General features: G+C 42.8%; 1 protein-coding gene and 1 long non-coding RNA gene across 4 annotated transcripts in view; one reads left to right on the forward strand and one right to left on the reverse strand.

Annotated features, from left to right (window-relative positions):
* ST3GAL1 (ST3 beta-galactoside alpha-2,3-sialyltransferase 1) overlaps positions 1-2,027 on the reverse strand; it is a 71,306-nt gene extending 69,279 nt beyond the window's left edge. Inside the window, exon 1 of one of the 2 annotated variants that reach the window (XM_085221726.1) lies at positions 1,799-2,027. In XM_085221726.1, coding sequence (XP_085077852.1) covers positions 1,799-1,978 — 180 coding nt within the window. In that variant the 5' untranslated portion in view covers positions 1,979-2,027. The remainder of the gene's footprint in view (positions 1-1,798) is intronic. The other variant, XM_085221724.1, reaches the window with a different exon arrangement.
* Positions 470-2,333, forward strand: LOC109366919 (uncharacterized). Of its 2 annotated transcripts, XR_002113633.3 has the most exons (3): positions 506-867; positions 1,214-1,742; positions 2,149-2,333. It is a non-coding gene; the product is annotated as an uncharacterized LOC109366919 (long non-coding RNA). The 2 variants fall into 2 exon arrangements; XR_014882695.1 differs by having other exon boundaries at positions 470-1,742.
* The last annotated feature ends 19,137 nt before the right edge of the window (positions 2,334-21,470 follow it).

Below are 21,470 nucleotides of genomic sequence, written 5' to 3' on the forward strand. Positions count from 1 at the left end.
TTCCGGTTGGGATGTGTGAAAAATTGATACAAACAGAGCAACTCACTGTTCCCATGCACAAGCAAACCATGCACAAACAGCAAGCCCAAAGAATATGGAATTGGATTATTCTCTCTTTTTGCTTTCAGACAATGCTCTCACGTGCTCCTAGCAGAAAAGTGCAACAAAAGTATGTCTGACAGAAGCGTACTTGAAAAACCTAGTGGTAGAGAGACCAGAAGCTGCTTGGGTTGGGCTACAGAGTGTGGCTTTGTCACTGCTTAGGATTTAAACCTGCTGAAATGTTACTCCCCAGCAGCACCCAAATGAAGCAAACAGAGTGAGGAAGTGGGAAGGGGATACAGCAACAAGTTCCCCACGGACCGACATGGAGGATCTGCCGTCTCCAGGATAACCAAGAAAGTGCAAAACAAGAAAACAACTCCCAAACTCTTTTAATTCACACCCAACCATTCATAAGCTTGAAAATTCAAATCCATTCAAAATCATCATGCTCCCAGAAGGGACCTGAAGCACAGCTAAAAGTGGGACAGGTAGCCTGGGGCAAACCCCAGCTTCTAAGACAAGAGCAGCTTTGCCAAAGCATTACAGCAGGCAGCATCCCACAGGCTGATCAAAAGATCACACGGAACACTAAGCAGGGATCCAAGTGGAGACCAAGTAGGGATCCAACTATTCCAAAGCAAATACTCTGCACAGAGCCAGCCTCCAGCTAAAGCCATGTGCCTAACACACAGGCGGAGAGCGCACTTCCAGCTGTCAAGTGGCAGGAAGGCTCCAGTAAGGGGCAATGCTTCTTTGTGCCTTCTGCCAGCGGAGAGCACCAACGCTCAGGAGCAATGCATGAGGATGGGATCGAAATAAAAGGTGGAGTTTCTTTTTCATATCCTCACATTTCCTGTTTCTCTTCCATGCTGAAATTTAATTTCCTTTTCCAAGAGAGCTTATGAAAACGGACCCAGAAGATTACAAGGGCTTTGTCACCCTTCCAATCTCCTCGAAACGATCCATAGCCAGGGAGGTTCTCCCTTCACATGCACGTCCAGCACGCAAAACTATAATTCTGTCTTACGGTTATATATGAATGAGTTATTTTGGAGTACCGAACACAGAGGAACTCAAGCTTTATAAAGAGTTGTAAAAAAACCACACATCTCAAATGAGTCAACGCACACCAAGGCAATTTTGACCATGTTGTTTTCATTTTTCCAAGGCTAAGATCCACCACGGCACGCACCAACTGTTGGCTAGAAGAGACACCAAGAGCGCTATGAACAGCTGACAAACTGCTGACCTCGAAGATTAGTTATTTACACTGCGCTGGAAATTAATACTGCCGGCGGAGATGTGTGGGTACCTAAGGTCCGCTTCCTTCCTCTAACGGAGCAATACCGGCAGAGCGAGGAAAAAAAAAAAAAAAAAAGTAAAATGGAGAGAAAAATGATCATAATAGACAAGCGGGTGCGGGACCGAGGCAGGCGGGCGGCTCGGAGGCGGCGGGCGGGACCCGGAGCGGCCCCGGGGATGTCCTGAAGTTGCGCCGCTCCCACCGCCCCCGCGGCCGCTCCCCGCGGGGCGCTCACGGCTGCGCGGCCGCTGCCTCCCCGCAACGGAGCGGCGCGGCGCCGGAGCCGCTCTCTCTGCTTCTGGGCGAGAACCCTCAGATAAAGAACTTAAAGAGGAGTGGGGAGGGGTGTTGGCTCCCGCCGCGCCGTTTGCAGTGGGGTGAGCGGGATTTGCAGGTAAGGGGGAGGGAAGGAGGAAGAGGAGGAAGGCGGAGGGGTCCCGCGGTACTCACGGCGGGGCGCGGGAGGCCGGCGGGCGGCCAAACCCCATGGCCGGCGACGGGCGATCGGCGCTGCGGCGGCGCTGCTGCTGCTGCTGCTCCTGTTACTGCTGTCTCCGCTGCCCGCGGAGCCGCTCCGGGCGCCCCGTCCCTCCCCTTCTCTACCTCCTCCCCGGCCTCCTGCACGCTCATATAGCGGCCCCCAGCCACGTGGACTGCGCGGGGCCCCGCGGCTCCTCCTCGGAGCTGGGCAGGGCGATAACGGGCAGCCGGCCTCCCGCGGGCTGTGCGCGGAGCTGCCCTGTCCGGTGGGTGCCGAGACCGCCCTCTCCCCCACTAGACGTTTGCTATCTGCTCCCCAGATCACCACCCTGAAGTGCCTTCCGTCCACCCCCATCGCTGGGACACCAGGATTGTCGTCGTAGGCATCCCAGAGGTGATGGCAGCAGGAAGAAAATTCAGTGGAAGGAAATTCAGTGATTCTCAGGGGTGAAAGTGTGTTTTGCGCCGTTAATGCTAATAATAAAAAAGTGTGCATTGTAAATAATATCTTCCTTGTGTCCTGCATCTGACATTTTTAAGACTGCTATAAAATGCTGTCGAATTAAAAAGCGTCATTAAAGAAACCCCCTGACAGATACATTCAACTGATAAAGTGTATGCTCTAACTATTTAACAACATAATGCCGGCTTTTTTAGTGTTGGTGTGCGAGGGTTGGAGCTAAGCCGAGAAGCACAGAGTTTATAGCACGTCCAGAAAAGCAAATACCTCTCTGCTCCTCTCCCCAATCCCACTGTGGGCCTAGAAGATACACATCCACAGCATATGTGAGCTCTGAAAGATGCTGGGCAGCTGGGAAATAAGTAGCTCTGTGAAGCCTATGAGTTTACAGTTATTAATTTATTTACCCGAACTGCCCACGTTGTTGGTTTATTGCATCCAGCACTACTGACTTCCACTGGAAGCTGTAAGGCGCTATGTAGGAGCTGTAAGTCATCAATCATTGCCGAGCTCATTTCCATGGTTGCATTAGTTAAAGGCGTAAAGTGTGATTGCAGACCGGTGCCACGTTGTGTACCATTCTGTGCAGATATTTGTGTTTGGTTTGAGCACCTGTGACAGACTGAGCATGGACCCATTTACCCACGGATCCATAAACTAGCTCATAAACCCATAGGGGAACTCCCCCATCCCAACTCTGCTTCTGGATGCCACAGAGCAACGTCGTGCTGTGTCTTTCCTAAGTGGAGTGTGGAAGAAGTTAAATCAAAAGTAAAGAGGGTAAAAAAAAAATACTTTGTTCAAAAAATTATTTCACAGAGAGTGTATTAAGACAAAGAATTGCTGCTGGGGGGAAACAGAGTATTAATTAGTTCTTTCTCCAAGAGCTCCTGGAGGTGGGATAGTTCCTGAGGGAACTCTGTGTGATCAACCATGACAGCTTCTGTAACCCTCCTATACTTTCGAGCAAAGCAGTTGAGTTTTCTGCTTCATTTGCTTCCTGATGACTGTGGGTAAGTGGGTCTGTCTGTGAGGAAGTCTCTGGGAATGGCTCGCCAGCTCTCAGGCTATACAGCAGCCTTTGGGATCCCACCTAAAAAAACATTGAGGTTATGGAGAGAGTGATGAGATCTCCTAAGCTAGATGGTCTTTGAAGTCCTTTCCAGCTCAAGCCATTCTGATTCTATGATATCCTGTATCCATGCCATGGCAGAACATGGAGAAGAGCCTTAGTGGAGCATGGAGAAGCGCTGTGGTCAGGCATGGAGAAAGGCCTTGGTGGGGCATGGAGAAGGGCCTTGATGGAGCACAGAGAAGGGCCTTCATGGGTGACGGAGAAGTGCCGTGGTGGGGCATGGAAGAGAACATTGGTAAGGCATGGAGAAGTGCCATGGTGTAGCGTGGAGAAGGGCCTTGCTGGGGCATGGAGAAGTGCCATGATGAGGTATAGAGGAGGACATTTGTGGGGCATGGAGGTCAGGTCTCAGCCATTGCCACCACAAACACTGAGAAGCTGAGCAAGGAAAAGAGAACAAGACCACATCCCCCTGCAGCAGCAAGCATGGAACCTACTTCTCTTTGTTCTATCAGTTAACTTATTTGGATGCTTGTAACTTCTCTGCTGCTCCCCAGTGTGTGTGCAGGTAGCAAAATGCTCTCTGTTAATGCAGGAGTAATTACAGCAGGATTCAGCCTGGAGGGTTGGATCCGCTCCCCTCTCAGCCTTTCTCTACCAAATGTCATTTAGATGTTTTTGGGAAAGACTCCAGGATTTGTTTCACAGACAATATTTCCTCAACAGCTCAGTAGATATGAAATAGTTTGAACTAACCATGCAAATCTTGCTTGTCTTCTTATGTGGATAAACGCAATCTATTCTAAACTCAGGGCCAGGGCTTTCAGCTGCTGATGGGGGATCGCTATGCAGACATCAAAGCAGCTCTATCAGCTTTCACCAAGTGGGGATCCAGCCCTTTGTTCATATCTTAAAATTCAGAAACCGTGTCTAGGTAAAGCATTTTTCTCTATAATTTTAAGTAGCCAGTATTTTATTTTATAGCTGTTCCCTCAGTGGCAGGATTGTTTAAAGGCTCTTCAAGGCTGAAGGAATTAAAAATGAATAATTTAAAGCTGGTCTATGATGCAGAATTTTTAACATATGTTTTACAAGCCATGTAGAACAGTTTTTTTTTTTTTTTTTTTTGTCTTGTCAGTACATGTTTCACAAACATGCTGTGCTGGAACCAAAACCCTTTTTATTTAAGACTCAGATTTGAGCCCTCCTATGCATTGACACAGTGGTGTGCTGATGTCTACAAGCTGTAACAGGGAAATCATTATCACTGGCACTGATCAGAAAAGAGGAGAAATGAAGCAATTTCACTGCTTTTCTCCCCTTACACACTGGTGAACCACATGTGGGCAGAGCTGGGGCTCACTCACCTCAAAAAAACCCATCCCAGAGGAGCTCAGTTTGGTCAATGACACACTACTGGCTGGACCCAGCTGTGGCAGAGGAGGAGCTGAGAGACCCTCACACTCACAGTATGATGACTTTGTTTTTTTTTTAAGGTTGGATATTTTTTTTTTCCAACCTCCTGTTAACTTCCTAAACAATGTAGTGCTTGGAACGTCAGCTTAGTCACTCTTGGCAGTTTTAAAAACGATGCTAATTGCTGGTAAGTACCCAATGATTCATATTTTACTGGCTTTGTTTCTTGTCCCTCCCTGGCTGCTTGCAACCAGTGATGCAGATGCTTGAAGTCAGAACGGTTTTCAGTCTGACACACCTTTGTCCACACACTTCCTTATTTCCTTGGATTGGCCAGCACGTCACGTCTATTTTATAGTAACTCCAGATTTGCAATTAAAATAAATTATTTTGATTATTTTAAAAGCTTTTCAGGACCAGAACCAATGTCATGTATTTCAGTGAGATGTAAGTTGAGAGTGCAGATTGGGCTTGTGTTCGCTTTCTCCGCATTTGGGCTCTTTGCAATAGGTAACTTGCCATCTTTCAAACAAGCCAATTGCCATTGTGTCTTGGCCAGAAGAAGGAGTTAAAATAGAAAACCAGCATTTGGTCTGTACACAGTTGCCAAGAAGCTATTTCTCCTCGCCTGTGTAAATAAATTGTCATTCAGAATGGCTGGCTCGCTCCAAAATATTTGCAATGAAACTTAAGTGCTATGGGCTGGATCAATGGGCTAAGGCCAGTTGTATGAGCTTCAGCAAAACCAAGTGCCAGGTCCTACACTTTGGTCACAAGAACACCGTGCATTGCTGTGGGCTTGGGACAGAGTGGCTGGAAAGCTATGCGGAAGAAAAGGATCTGGAGGTACTAAACAACAACCACATGAACATGAGGCAGTAGTGAGTCCAGGTGGCCAAGGAGGCCAATGGCATCCTGCCTTGTATCAGAAATATTGCAGTCAGCAGGAGCAGGTAGACGATCGTCCTCCTGTGCTTGGCACTGGCGAGGCCACGCCTTGAATACTGTGTTCAGTTTTGGGTCCCTCACTACAAGAAAGACATTGAGGCCCTGAAGAGTGTCCAGAGAAGGGCAATGAAGCTGTAAAGAGTTTGGAGCAGAAATCTTATGGGGAGTGACTGAGGAAACTGGGATTGTTCAGTCTGGAGGAGGCTCAGGGGAGACCTTATTGCTCTCTACATCTCCCTGAAAGGAAGTTGTAGTGAGGTGGTAGTTGGCCTCTTTTTTCAGGCAACTGTGATAGGACAAGAGATAGTGGCCTTAAGTTGTGCCAGGGTAAGTTCAGGTTGGATATTAGGAAGAATTGCTTCTGTGAAAGTGTAATGAGTTATTGGAACAGACTGCCCAGGGAGGTGATGAAGTTACCATTCATGGAGGTGTTCAGTAAGTGTGTAGATGTGGCACTGAGGGACATGGTTCAGTGGTCATGGTGGTGATGGGTTGATGGTTGGACTAAACAATCTTAGAAATCTTTTACAACCTTAATGATTCTATGATTCTGTGATCCACTAAACCATGCTACCAATGGAGGAAAGAGGAGACGTGTGGGAGCGTGGCCAACAAATGCCCCATCCTCAGCTTCCCCACTATTACTGCTGATACAAACCATTGTACACACTGAAATGCTGCCTGGTTGCTGTCACAGCTGATATTACTGACCTGCCACAAAGAAATACAGTGTCTCCAGTCCAACGCCAACTCCACACAGATGGTTTTACTGTTAAATCTGTATATTTTTATTGCAGCTAATCATACACATTTATTATGTATTGTACAGAAAGACACCTATTGTCTATTATGTTTAGCTGTGAAGGAAATTAAATACTTCAAAACTTTGTAACCATTAGGATTATTGACCATGACAGAGCTCTGCACCATTTATTTGTTCTGACTGATACGAGAGACAGTTGGTCTACGTATATGTTATTTCCATTGAGGAAATGAATGATATTCTTTATTTGAATGCAGAAGAGGCACTGCCATTGTGTTGCACGCATTGCTTCATAAGAGCAGTAAGTATGTGGGTCACTCCCAAAGTAATGCTGCTTATTTCCATGGAAACTACAACTGATACAAAGAGCACAATAACACCATTTGATAGAACAAATTCTCAGTTACAAAACATTATTTTTCAATATAATCACCACCATTAGCTCTACAATTCAGCCAGTAATGAACAAGAACATGCATGCTGCACTCATAAGAATCTGCTCCATTGGAGGTGACCCATTGTCACTGTCACCACTGCTGAAATACATTACCACCGTGTCACCATGCTCACATCCACTGTTTGGTCTCTGTAAATGTTCAGCAAGTGTCCATGAATGTCAATGGGTGCCATTTTTTCCTCATAGAGGAATTAAATGACAAACTTTTCCTTCATGAAGAAAGGTGGTGAAGTCACAGACCCTGGAGGAGCTCAACAAACATTTGGATGTTGTACTGAGGGACATGGTTTAGTGGGAAGTAATGGTGATAGGTGGATGGTTGGACTGGATGATCTTGGAGGTCTTTTCCAATCTTGGTGATTTTACAATTCTGGGATTCGTACCCTCTGCCCCTCTGCTGCTGTCTGTCACACTGCAACAAAATGTAATGAGATACTGGTAGGAAGGTTCAACCTCTACTGCCATCTCACCAACGTCTGCCTCCAACATTGTTGGACAGTATAATAAAATAGGAGGTATTACTTTTGGAGAAGCCCTTGTACATAATAAAAACAAGATTGTAAACTTTTTAGAAGTATCTGATGACAATTGGTTTGCCGTGATCGGTGGACTCCTTGATTTCAGGTATTGGCTCATTTTTTGCAGACAATGCAGTGGACAACCCCTACAATTCTGTGATTCTGTGTGATTCTGTGACTTAAATCCTATCTGACTTTGGATTTTGCAAAATTGTGATCCTGTTCTCTAATCCAAAACACACGAATGGCAGCTGGTTCTCTGTTCCTGAGAATTGCTCAGAGGTTTGAAACAGGTTTTTAGATCAAGTCCTCAGCCTTCAAAATGTCCAAAATTAGACTCTAGAATTGGAAGGCTTTAAAGGCAAAGAGGAAAGAACCAAAAAAAAGTATGCAACACCTTTCTCTGGTTGATGTTGGAGTTCAAATAGCAAGAAATCTGCAAGGGTTGAGTGGGATTGATGCATGGCTGGTGGTTTCAGCATCTGGGTACTGTACTGCATCTGAGATGGCGTTCATATCAGAGCATGCTTTCCTCTGAGATCAAATTATAATACAGAGAACATTTTTAGCTTTTAGGACTCCTTAGAGCTGGATATGAAAGTATTTGCTGTGGATAGAGGTTGCGATGTGGCACAACTTGCTCTCAGTGAATATCTACGAAAGTCAGAAAAACGTTTCAGTGCTGTAGCACATAAATACGCACTGTAAATACTAGAAGGTTGATTAGCAGAAATATGCAGCAAGTCTGGATCTCAAGCCAAGCCCTTAGCAAACTCACATAAAAAACAATCCTAGCTATTAAATACTGCCTTGCTTTTATACTCTCAGATAAGTATTGTGGGTTTTTGTTGTTGTTTTTCTGCAAGAGCAATATAAAGCTCAAAAGAAATAATAAACAGAAGATAGGAATAAAGCACTTTGAGGATATTATAAATTAGATAAAACTGTAATACATCTGTCAGAATAAAGGAGGTTAAATTCACATAGGAATACTTTTGGAGTGTTTTATACACATGTAACATGCACAATCTCCCCAGCATAAAGAACCATTTTAGGTAGTTCAGACATCACCTACAGAAAGGGTCAAGAGTAAAATTCACCTGATTTACCTTTTTGCGTCAGGAACCTACTGTGCCTCAGCCACTTCAGCTCAAAATCCTCATCTGTTCCCAGCTGAAGACTTGAAAACTGATGCATTAACTGACTGTGCAGTTATTAGCATCATTTCATTTCATTTCATTGCAGCTACCCCCAGGATAATCAGGAGTAAACTGGAAGGTAAGATTAGATTTAGACTCAGAAAACAAATGTTGGTGAGGTTGAAGTGTCTATTAGGTCTGTGTTTGAGTCTCCAGCCCACAAGAAGAAAGGCAAGCAAAGCCTGTTAAAGAAACATTTTGACAAGAATGCTTTTTTTTGTGTGTGTGTGTGTGACTCAAACAAAATAAATATAGCAACATAGAAGAACCTTTTCAAAGTCAGGCTAGTGTGCTTGTCTCATCAGTACCAGCTACTGTTTCATCTCTCTTGAATGTCACAGAAGCACACAAACTCTGCCACCATGCAGTTTTTTAGATAAATATTCTCCCTCAAAGGACATTGCACACCTTACAAGGGCTCTACATGCTGTATTAAGTTAAACACACTAAGAAAACAAAGCACTAATTGTGTGTGGAAGTCATCTCCTAGGAAAACAATGAGAAGAACAGTGAGCCACACCTGACAGATGTTAGTCACAGCTTAATTTACTGTGGAACAACGTTTATGCTCGTTGGTAGAAAAGCAACATAATAAACTACATGGAATAGGAGAGATTTTTGTCTTGCCAGGTGTAAATGTTGAGATAACATTGCACAATCCCTTCAGCTGGTGGGACAAGCTGAGCAGGGATAAATGGTGTAGACAGGATTGCTCCAGGGAATGCAGCTGAGCAGTGGGGCTGGGAGTAGTGCTGATGTTAATCCACAGGCTTGGAGCTCCATGTAGAACAGAGTATCTGAGATACTACTGGAGGGGGGAAAAAAAAGTCTAGAAATTGAAATGGCCTGGAAAAATTAAATCTCCCAGATGTAGACTGGAAAATATTTAGGTTGTATTATTTCTCTGCAGACCTACTTACTAAGGCAGCATTAAGTTATCCACAGTGCTGTTTTCTACCTGATGTTAACAAATCAGCTGCTATGGAAGGACTTGTCATAACGGATGACTATGAAGTAACTGATCGTGACCTTTTTCCTACTTAAATTGTATGTCTAGATAAAGAAAACCAAGATTATAACTACGAGTATCTGATTTCAGAAGGCCAAAGTTGGGTGAATGAAGGAGTTGCTTTAATGATCAGAAATGAGAACCAGACAAAAGAATTCAAAGATTTGAAAATAATTTGTAAAACAGATGGATGCAGCATTTAGATTATAACCTGCATTGAGGAAGTTGAAGGGAAATTTCTTTTACAATGCAGAGGGCACTTAATCTAACATTTTTACAGTGTCATATTATAGAACAAATTCAGAAGGAAACATTAAGATCTGGAGATAAATGCGAGATACATAGCTAGTTGGATAAAAGGCAACCTGTATTTACCAGGAGGAGATTAAACAAGAAAAATTTGAAAGTGTATTTGAGATACAGAGTAGTTCTCAAGGAAAGATTAATGTAGTAGATTGTATTCACCTGGTCTTTGATGAAGCAGGAAGGTGGTCTTTGATGAAGCTTATGAAGACAGGCTGAGGAAGCTGGGCTTGTTCGGCATGGAGAAAAGAGGGCTCCAGTGTGATCTAATTGCAGCCTTCCAGTACCTAAAGGGAGCCTATGAACAGGAGGGCAGTCAACTCTTTGAAAGGGTAGATAACTGCAGGACATTGGGAAATGGTTTTTAAGTTGAGGGAGGAAGATTTAGGTTGGATGTCAGGGGGAAGTTCTTTACAGAGAGAGTGGTGAGGTGCTGGAACAGGCTGCCCAGAGAGGTTGTGGATGCCCCGTCCCTGGAAGTGTTCAAGGCCAGGTTGGATGGGGCCCTGGGCAGCCTGGTCTAATATTAAATGGGGAGCTTGGTGGCCCTGCTTGTGGCAGGGGGGTTGAAGATTCATGATCCTTGACGTCCCTTCCAACCCAGGCCGTTCTGTGAAGCAGGTGGACTGGTACTACTGGGATTACTGCTGGTTCTGTTAGAAGCTAGGGTAAATGAGACTGGTGGGTCAAAGTGTGTGTCTGCTGAGGATGAGCTATCAGAAGTTACAGACAGAGCTGAACTACTTGTTCTTTATGTAAGCGTGGATTCAAAATAGCTTCTTATGGAGATATGGGGAAGAAAGCCCATCCTGCATTATATACTGACAGTCCACATTCACCGCTGTTAATTAAATACAATTGTGGCTCCAAATAAGCCTCATCCAAGGCTATCGTGCCTTTGCACTGTTCCCAGTCTTCTACTGTCTCCCTGGATCTGTAGAAAGGCTTGGGCAGGGGGTTGCTCCATGGCTGGAAAGCAGTCCGCAAATTTGAGGGAGCTGACAATGTGCACTTTAGACCAAGTGAAATGAGGTGAAACCTACCCTTAGGAATGAATAGAACCATCTGCCTTGAGATAGCAGCTCTTCATTTGCTTCCAATTAAAGAGGGGAAAAATTCTGGTATATGAGATGACTCTAAGCCGCCAGCAGGATGGAGCCGTGAAATGGGCAAATGAGATTTGCTCAGCCTAGTGAAATGAAAGCTGTGGGGGAATCCGATTGCTGTCGATTAATTGGGAAGTAAATGGTAGGGAAGGGGGAAATGTATAGCAACTAAAGGAGCAATGAGTGTTAGCTGCAGGTGAATACATTGAGATTGTGAATTCAAAAAATGTTACTAACCAAGACAAAATGATGCAAAAAAAAAAAAAAAAAAAAAACCTCCACTGGAGAAGGGAGAGCAAACTCGTGGTGTTTGCATACAGGGCTTGATGCGTTTATGGGAAAAATTTTATGATACAGTCTCCTGTATGAGTAAACGACTGATCTTAATGGATCTGACTTTAATATCCTTGTATAAGCAAATGTGTCTTGGTGCTGTGTATGCTCAAGGAGATACAGCATAACAGGTGGCATCCATTATATCGCACTGAAAAGAGTAAGAAACAAAAGATGTTACACAGCTTGGCAGGAATTCTGCTGCTCCCAACAGGGCCACCATCCAGCACCCTTTCCAACTTCTCTAAGGGGCTCAGGGTGGCCTGCTTTGCCCCTATGAGAGTGCTGAGATTACAACAAGACGGAGTGAAGCTGCACGAGGGTGCTGCTTGTTCTGGGAAATGTCACTGAGATCAGATATTATTAGTATTTTCACATTATCAGTCACACGCTGTGCAACATTAAAGTTTCCCACAGATATGTTGTTCCAAAATATAGTTTCTAAATATTGTAGTTTTGGCAGAAGAATGATTTTCAATTAAAAATAAAAATAAAAAAATAAAGCTAGTTTGAATGGTAATGTTTTACAACAAAATAGTTGCTACTGTTCATTTTACTGCTAGTTTGTGTCACTGAACACACTTTTTATCTTTACTGTCTTTTTCCTTCCTTCAGTTGTACTTTGAGCAGTCTGAGAAGTCAAAAGAAGTTTTGATCAAGATATGAGAGGAAAAAGACCCTGCTGTGGTACTGGCTGACATTCCAGTCTTACCACTGTTAATTAAAAAAGAATGTGTTTCAAAGTGAGCTTCGTGAACTCATACAGGGCTGCAATGCCTTTGCCATTTTCTTTCCCCATAACTGCAGGAGGACTTTCTTCCCTGAACCCTGAAACATGATCAGTCGATAACTGCAGACTTTAGGGCTGCACCCTCAGCATAAAGCAGCTTTTTAGCAACTCTCGTGGATTTATGATGATTTACATCAAGCAACAATCTGCCTTCATCTTTTATTTGGTAGGACACTCATTATATCTTTCCTTTCTTCTGCCATTCACATCATTAGCATTTCTATTTAAACCTTAACTGGTGTAAATTACACATCATAGAAATGCAGATCTTACACAAGGAAACAGTTGTCTAGGAAATAAAATGCTGGGCTATCTCAGTGTCTTTTTTTCCCACTGTATCTCCATAGGTTTTCTCACTGACATACCTTCCCCTCTTGACTTCAGAAATCCACCCATTCCACCACGTGTAAGATGCTGTTTCTCTGTTCTCTTCTTTGTTCTGAATTAAATCCCACATGCTGCCATTACTGAGCAGTGTCTGTATTTCCTACACTGTGATCATTCCTATCAGTTCCCACCATGGATCAAGAACTTACCCAGTATGAACCGGGATTATATCCCAGCCTCTCCTCCTTGACACATTAGGAGCTGAGGTAGTGACCTGTTGGGAAGCTCTCATGTCTGTGAGAAGAGATGCAGATCTCAACTAAGATCTGAACTGAGCCTGACATGCGTAAGTCCAGTGCAAATATTTCTTTTTGGCTGAACACACTCAGTCTCTCAAATCTCCATCTGTCTCTTAAAAGAGGTAAAAGAGCAATACATCATTCTTTCCTGGGATGGCACCTCAGACAACTTGTTCCTTTTGGTCTGTGAAGTCCTTCCTAACTGAGGCAGATCAAATCCTTGAGATCATTCTCACAGCTACATAAGGTATAGTTATGGTCAAAAAGGATTAGGTCTCTTTTTTTTTTAGCAGATGAAGGAATTTGCTGCATTTTTACGTGTTTCTGTTTGGTTGGTTGGCTGGTTGGTTGATTGCTTGGGGTTTGGGGAGTTTTTTGATTGTTTTGTTTGTTTATTTTCTTTGTGTTTATTAGTTTACCAGCAGAGTGGAAAACAGTGTGGACTTTTCAGTGTGTAAGCTTCAAAATAAATTTAAGACAGAGATTAACCAAATGATCTGGACAAGTCATCTTTATCTTCTGGAGCAACCCAGCCCATAGGCATTTATCCAGGCAGCCCTTATTAGGTCAAAAAAGGAATGTTGGCCTGAAAAGGTATTTTGGAAAGATATCTTCATCTGACAGTGGGCTTTCTCAATCATTTTACAAATAAAACCTTCCGGATTTTTGCATGTGCCTGATTGTTTCAGCCTCCAGCTGTTAATTCTTGTTTATTTCTTTTGGATAACAATATTCATTGGGAACAAATGTCTTCATCTGAAGGTCTTCTGTGTTATAAACAAGTTAGCACCATGATCTGCTTCTAATGAATTAAGTAGACTGAGTTTTTCCTGTCTCTCAGGTGGATACCTCTGACCAGATGTGATCTTCTACCCAACAGATGGCTGTACAGCACTACTGCCATCATCTCGCTTTGAAGGCAGTGCAGAGAAATGAGTCCTTCCAGAGTGAAATTCATCTCATCCTAAACTGGATGTTTGAAACAGACTAGATGAATGTCCCTCACAGCATTTCTATTTCTTTCTAGCAACAATCAAGGAAGCCTGTAGTGGCTACATCTTGTGTCAAAGCCTGCATGGTAGACCAGTGTATTTAGGCAAGATGGATCTTTCTTTCTAGCTGTCATTTTTCCAGCTTTGAATCATTTCCTCTGCACCTCACACAAATGAGACTTAGAAACTTGAGCAGAAGCATGGCTTTAATATCCATGTACAAGGATGCCTTACTCCTAGGTGCTGGGACTGCACACTGGGGCGGTTCACTGAAGATTTGATGAGGGAGATATAGCTGGATTTCAATATGCATGTTGTCTACAGTCTGTATTTTGCATTAATTGTACTTTCTTAATGAGGAGTATGCAGTAAGAATGAGAAAGCACCTTAATATTTATGATCCTCCTGGAAAAAAGACTGTATTATGTAACTATTAATCTTGGTATTTTTGTTCTATATGTTTTCCATTTTTTTCTGATATTAACATCCCCTGCAGCACCACAGGTCCTTTCATCCAGCTTGGTTTTCTAGCATCAGCTGCTCAGCTGTATCTAATCACACCAGGCTCAGCCACTAGTTCAGCCAGACAGCTGCCAGATTTTTATTTTTTGTTTTTTAAAATAAACACAAACATCTGTCAAGTTGTAAAGCAGAGAGCAATGAATCCAACATTTTTTTATTTATTTATTTTTTTCTCCCATTTGAAGAAGACAACCAGAGAATTGCAACAAAAGACAAAGGATTTTTGTGGCTGGACAAATTCCCCTTATTTTAAATTAGATGTGTTTAAGAGTCAGTGTGTTACCCTGTATGTATCACTCTCAAAGAGTTTTACTAGTTCTACAGGAAAGAAGTGATGTAAATCCCTTCTCTTGACCAACATCCCTGTTTAAGCTCTTATGTGATAAATATTATCACTATTACATGATTATGTGTTTCTCACTCACTTGGGCAGCAGCCACTGCTCAGGAGGAACTTATGTAAGTGTAGCTGGCAAGGAGAAATGAGAATTGTTTTTTCCCCATCCTGCTTATTCCTGTTGGAGGTCTTCTACCATAACTCATAGCAACAGTTCAGGTGTGCCCTACTTCTGCCTGTCCCTCTCTCTTGTCTGATATCTCCCCATCCCTGCCTTCTCCTCTCACACATTCACTACCTCTGATTGCAGACACTTTTAGGAAAATGGACAGCACTTCTGAAGCGGTATTGCCATTTTTTTCTTACCTATGGCTGTGTCCCTTGAAAATGCCCAGATCATGCTGTAGAACCAAGCTGTAGCCTACATTCACTGTGTTGTTTCACATCAACTCCATCTATACCTGTAAAATAGTCTGACACATATCGTGAAGGCAGATTGCACCACCTATTTTCAATGTGCTTGTACCATGGCTTTCTTTTTGGGAAATCAAAATGGATTGTAGCAGAGATTCCTTGTGAAGAATTGTTTTTTCTTAACTTCTGCTGCACGCTGCTGTGGTCAGTGAGCCGAGGTGATGCAGGTGAGACCACAAAACCTGCCTGCGCATCCCTCTGCATTGTTGTAAAGGTGATTTATATCCATTTAGTTGCAGTCAGTAGGGATCAGCTTAGGCTAAGTCAATACAATGTGGGCTCCGATTGATTCAGGAAGGTTCATGCAATGGATTGTGTTGGCTTGAATAATCATTTTTAAGATGTTTGTTGCCTTCAGTTACAAACTGGAACCTTAGCCAATTTTGGTGCTACAGATAAAACAGGTTTTTAGTGGTGTTTCACTGCAAAGCCACCAAGGGATAGGCAGAAGTGAAAATCATGTGGGAAAAATAAGAGAGTGTTAAAGGTGTGAAATATTCAGCAAGAATTAAAGCGTTGTCTGGAATTTTAAAGCTAATCTTTACTTAGCTAATATGATCCTGCATTAAAAAGTATAAAATAAAATGTATGGTGTATGCCATTTCTGTATGCCATTTATACCAAAAGAATTTTATAATCATTTGTTTGCAACATCTCACAAACAATCCTGTGACAATTGGAATAATGCTTCCTAGAGGATTAAGGAAATTTGTAGGAAGAATCATTGCTTTGTGTGGGAGAAATCAAATACTCATTGCAGTCATTTTTGTTCCTTAATCTTAATTTCTTTGTGCTGGTACCTTGATTTGTTTCTCAAATTTAACAGAGAAGGGTATGAAGACACTAAAAATCTAAAATTACAATGTAACCATATGGAAATATTAAGTTTAGGAAGCCTAAGCACTTAAACCAACTGTTCAGGGTATTTTCCCCTTAATGTGCTTACATAAATCACATTAGTTTTTATGAGAGTTATTTTTCAAATTTATAGACTTTTTCAGATGGATCCTCAGCTCCCAAGGTAGCATATGCAGAATCTGAGAGCGCTTCTGCAAACTGAAGAGCATGGAGTTCAAATTTAAACTCTGATGTTGTTTTTGTGGATGTCATTGAATGCACTTTATGACTGGACTTTGGAAATAGCTTTTATTTTAATGCACAGCTCTAGAAAGCTAAATTATCATTTTTGAATGTCAAGCACTCAAATTAGTTATATAATGTGCAGTATTCATGTGATAGCTTTAGAACAGGTATGTGCAATGTCTTCATCTGTAACAAGGCCTGAAGGGGAAAAAATCACTGCCAATACCTGAGCAAATATTGTGCGGCAGCACTACTGTCTGACATTGCGCTTCTCACTGGTGCTTCACTGAAATTCCCCATTTCTGGAAATAGGTGGTTTGGGGAAGATCAAGTAAGTCAGAAGCAAAAGCATATTTCTATCTTTGATGAGTGTACTGAATGTGCCCAGAAGGTTCAGAAAGCAGAAGGCATATAAAAACTTTGCAACATTTATTACGGCATTGAATAAAGAAATATTTTAATGTTGGATTGGGGATTTGGGGATGGCCTAATTCATGGGTTTTGCATTTGGCATTCTTGTGAAAATCAGCGAGAATCTCCAGAGTGCAGTGAATGCATGGCAAGACTTCCAGCTCACCCACATCATGTGTCCCCAGTGGGGCTTAGTGCAGCCCTCTGAGCTGTCTGGTAACCCTCCAAAGCGCTGCAGAGACTCAAAGGGAGAGGCAGTGCCCATGGCTCACAGCACATCAAGGGACCAAGAGAGGCTTCAGCTGCTCAGCTTGCAGCCAAGAAGCAGAAGCCATGTCAGATGGAGATCAGGCTCTGTGCAGCTCATCCATCCTGCCAATCAAACCAGATTTTGATGTCAGAGATCTTTAAGCTCGCCTTACACTACCCTCTTTGCACCACTCCAAATGCAGATATGAGCATAGGTCGTGAAGGCACAGCTCAGATTATATTTCTCAACCTACTGTACCCTATGAGAAGTGGTAGCTGCGAGGTGAATCTAAGCATATTTGCAATATAAATAAAGTGAGAGTTTCTCACAGTGAAGCCAATTAGTGAGAATGACAGATCAGTGAGCTATGCTGCTAGCTAGACCTACCCTTGGGACAGCGTATGGTTCCTGACTCGTGTGTTACTCAGCGCTTAATTGACTTGGGATGTTTATAGCATTCCACAATGCTATGGTTGGACCTGAGAGTTTTTCAGAAAAAGGAGGGGACCACAGGAGGTGTTCAAGGCCAGTTTGGATGGGGCCATGGGTGGTCTGGTGGGGGGCAACCAGCGCATGGAAGGGGGTTGGAACTGAGCAGGATTTTGAGGTCCATTCCAACCTAGGTCATTCTATGATTCTATGGTTCAAAAGCTTACCAGAAGGTTAGAGCACTCACCAGGAAGCTTTTGTTCCACCTTGAATATGCACAGTGGCTCACACACTTGGCATCTAGCAGGCATGACTGGGTGTTACTAGCTTATGGTCAAGCCATGAACCATGGGATTGATGTGGGTGAAACACCGGTGTTTTTCATGCAGAATGTCAGCAGAGGTGACCAACACAACCCCTTCCAGCCTTTCTACCGCTGTTACTCTTATTCTTGTCCTATTAAATGTTTGTCAACGACTAAGATTTCACTCAGTGCTCCTCAGACCTTTTGCTTTCTGGTTGTGGTTTAGCTCCTGCACTGCAAAAATGAGGATTTCCATTTCAGCACAAGCTTTCACAGCTGTGAAGTGTTTTGAATGACAAGATCTCTACTTTTGTTCTTTTCCAATGTGGGTAGGTTGGACTGCACATCAATGAATGTGAAGAAGCACAGCTACCTAATTTATTATACTAGTGAGGTGAACAGGTAATTGTGCAATTCAGAATGAGACTATGTCAACCTACAGTGAAAAAGCAAGATGAACTGTGCAGTTCCACACAGTGTCTTTGTTTAGTTAGTTTGCTAGTTCTGCCCAGTCTTCTGCTTGTACTTTTAGTGGGAAATACTTTTTTCTTTTTCTTTGCCTAAGTGGTTAAATACAGCAGTGACTCCTGATCTGCAGTTCTGGGAGCACGCAGGTATGTCTTGAACAGGGCAGTTACCTGTATTATATTTCAGTGAGACAAAAATCACTGCTGTGTGTTAGAGAAAAGAACAAATTCCTTTCTAGATTTAATGGCAGGTAGCCTGTACTAGAAGATAGAATGGACGATAAGCTTCTTAAAATAATAATCTCTTTCTGTAGTTCAGATCTTATTTCCATCTACTTCTCAGCTTCTTTCTCTGTTTCTTTTGTTATTTTGGTGGGGAGGGCTTTTCAGTGCAGATTTACAGCACATGGGAGCAGCCAGAGGATTCCTCCAGCTTAAATGGCATAAAATAAATTCTTTCACTGAATGAAAAAAATAACAACAACAACAAAAAACAACTAAGAAACATAAGAGGAAGGTCTGTGTGAGGGAATACAGCATGTTAACCAGCTGGGCTGCTCCATTCTGTGAAATAAGAGGTTTCACAGGAGACAGTTCATTTGGAAATGCAGAGAAATGACAGAGCTGACAGCTCAGATACATCAGTGCATCCCCCAACAGGCTTGTTGTTGCATGGTCACTGTGATGCTTAGACTGGTTAAAACAATCTACAAATGTATCCTCAAGTCATTGGCTTGATGCTCGTGGAGGGAACTCACTGTTTTGAAGCCTACCCTCTGCAGGCTTTGTGTTTTCTCACACCAGTCCCATTGCCAGGAAACACTTTTAAAGCTCTTTAAACAACTCAGTGCTCTTCTTGCCCAGAACTCTTAAGCAGAATTTTGTCACTGTCACACGTCTCCACAGAGAACTGCAACTTGCAGCCTCCTCCAGTCCTGGAGAGCAACTGAGGTGCTTCAGACCCACTGGGAATTGGAAGAATATTGAAAGATATCTGTAGCACCTCTGTAGATAAAACCCTCAAGGACATTCATAAGCTCTGCAGTGGTTTTCAAAGCTAGTCAGTACCTGAAAATGCAGAAAGTGGGATTTGAAAATCCCCGACTGCTTAGGCATCCAACTTCTTTTGAGTCCAACAGATTTATTATTTATTTATTTATTTATTTTCTCATTTTGGTGAGAGTTTTGCATCTACCGACACTTTTCAAAATCTGCTCCTACATAATTTTCCAGACTGGCAATCTGTATTGGTCAGACATTGGTTGGTACCCTAAGCTGCAGGTAAGCTAAGAAGCAGATCTGATGGGAAGACTCAGAACCTCCCTATCACCATTTTTTTGCTTTTCTTTTTTAACAGAAAACAGATTTTCCTCCTTCTGGCAGCATGCAGCTGCAGACAAAGCCATTTGAGCAATGAAAGGGTGCTTCTGCAAACAGCCTGCTACAGCAGCACATTCCTGTCAGTAGAAGATCTACAGATGTCCCCTAATCTTGGAAAAAATAAATGTCTCTGTGCCATCATAGCAGGAAGGCTGTCGTCGTTATAGTAAATCAGAGCAACTCTGTTCTTTTTCAGAATATGCAACAGCACCATCTGCCAGAGTGAGCTGCACTGGGGAAGCAAATCTGCTGACTAAGCCATCAGTGGACACAAAGATTTATTTCTAAAGAAAAAGTTCAGTGAAATAAAATCACCATGGCAATGTTCAGGTATGGAGACTCCAGGGATTGTGAACAAGCAGCAGAGTAAAGCCATACACCATCAGTAGCTGAGAAGGTGACGAACAGCAAATCATAGTTTTCATTAAGTTCACCCTCTTCATAGTCGCAAACAGATCCTTTGGAAGTCCTCTACTTGCTTGTGGTACTTACAGTTTGAGGCTTTTAATGCAGAGGGCCAATGTAAGTATCTGTTCAATGTCATGAAGTCCTGGAAATATGATGTGCCTCAGTATCCCAGTATTTCAGAGACTTTGAGGCTCTTGGGGTGAATTCCATCTACTCTGAAGCCCGACCTTTTATAGCTGAGAACAGAACACAGAAGCACCTTTACCTCCTAAGCTAAGGCAGGAGCCTGGCAAAATGAAAGCAGCATACGCAGGTCCACAAGCATTGAGTTCAGAAGAAATTGATTGCGTTGCTGTTTTCTTTGTTAAGACCAAAGCTCGTTTTCATTGTCCCCTGTACGTATATGGAGCATACAGGTACATGGGGATACCCAAACAAGTCCACAGCTACTGAAGAGTACAATTCCCTATTTCAGTTGTTTTCACATTCCCTGATCATTCATCCATGCTTGTATTTTGGCTTGCAATCTGGTTATGGTCAGGTGCCAACAAACTTCAGGGACAGCGAGAACTGGCTCACACGTGAGTATGGGAGTAGCCTAAAATAGTTAGGTAGTGTAAATCACCATAGTAACTGCATGCTGGTGCATTAATTTTAGTGAAAGAAGTGAAGCTTGTAAGTCAAAAAGTACCTACACAGAGCAGTGCAATAGCACATGAAGATACTGAGCAGTCATGAATTAGATAGTCAGGCTTTCCAGCCTAGGTTATCCTGCTTTTCAAGGAGGATTAATTACCTAGGTGGAAGACTTCATCAGCATGACTAGCCTGCTTTCAGTTGCTGTGTTTAGAAAATTCACATGGTGAAGTCACTGTTCTGTATCTCAAGGATGTCCCAAGCGTCTCAGAAACTCTTTCGCTTTCCTGTCCTTAATTTTTTTCTTTCTTGTTTAATATGAACTTAAGCAACTAGTTTGGTAAAGGATTTGAGTTTGGTAAAGGATTTGAGAAGGATTTGAAAATGGGTGACCTGAAGTGGTTAGCAAGGACAGAATTTCATCATGAAATTTAAAATGCAACAAACATGTGAGAGGAACCTCTTCATGTTTCTGTTCTCTATTTTCTCACACCACCAATGAAAAAGGTGATGTATTAACATCATGTTTGGAGGTTTACTGAAGGTAGTAATGAATGGGCTCAGGCTGTCCAAATATTGGCTTAGCCTCTGAGATACTCTTGGATAAGGAGGGAATTACCAGCAACAGCACTGCAGCTGTTAAATGTTTTACAGGCTATCTCATTGCTCATCTCTCCAGATGAGTGGAACAACGTATTAACACTTCTCGCCCATTAAGGCATCAGTCGACATGTCAAGCTTAACTGACACCAACCCAACAGTGGACAAAAATCCCTTTATTTCCTGGATGTTTTTATCTCAGGGAAACTATTAGCGTGACTCTAGCCTATTTCTGAGTCTCTGTTTGCCTTGCATTTTCAGACTGGGTGAAAGCATCAGTAAGTATTACAAGGAACTGTCAGATAAACTAGGGCAAGCATCTGCACCTGTTCAACCCCTCAGTATGT

Source organism: Meleagris gallopavo, chromosome 3 (genome assembly GCF_905368555.1).
Source record: "Meleagris gallopavo chromosome 3, MGAL_WU_HG_1.1, whole genome shotgun sequence".
NCBI lineage: Eukaryota > Metazoa > Chordata > Aves > Galliformes > Phasianidae > Meleagris > Meleagris gallopavo.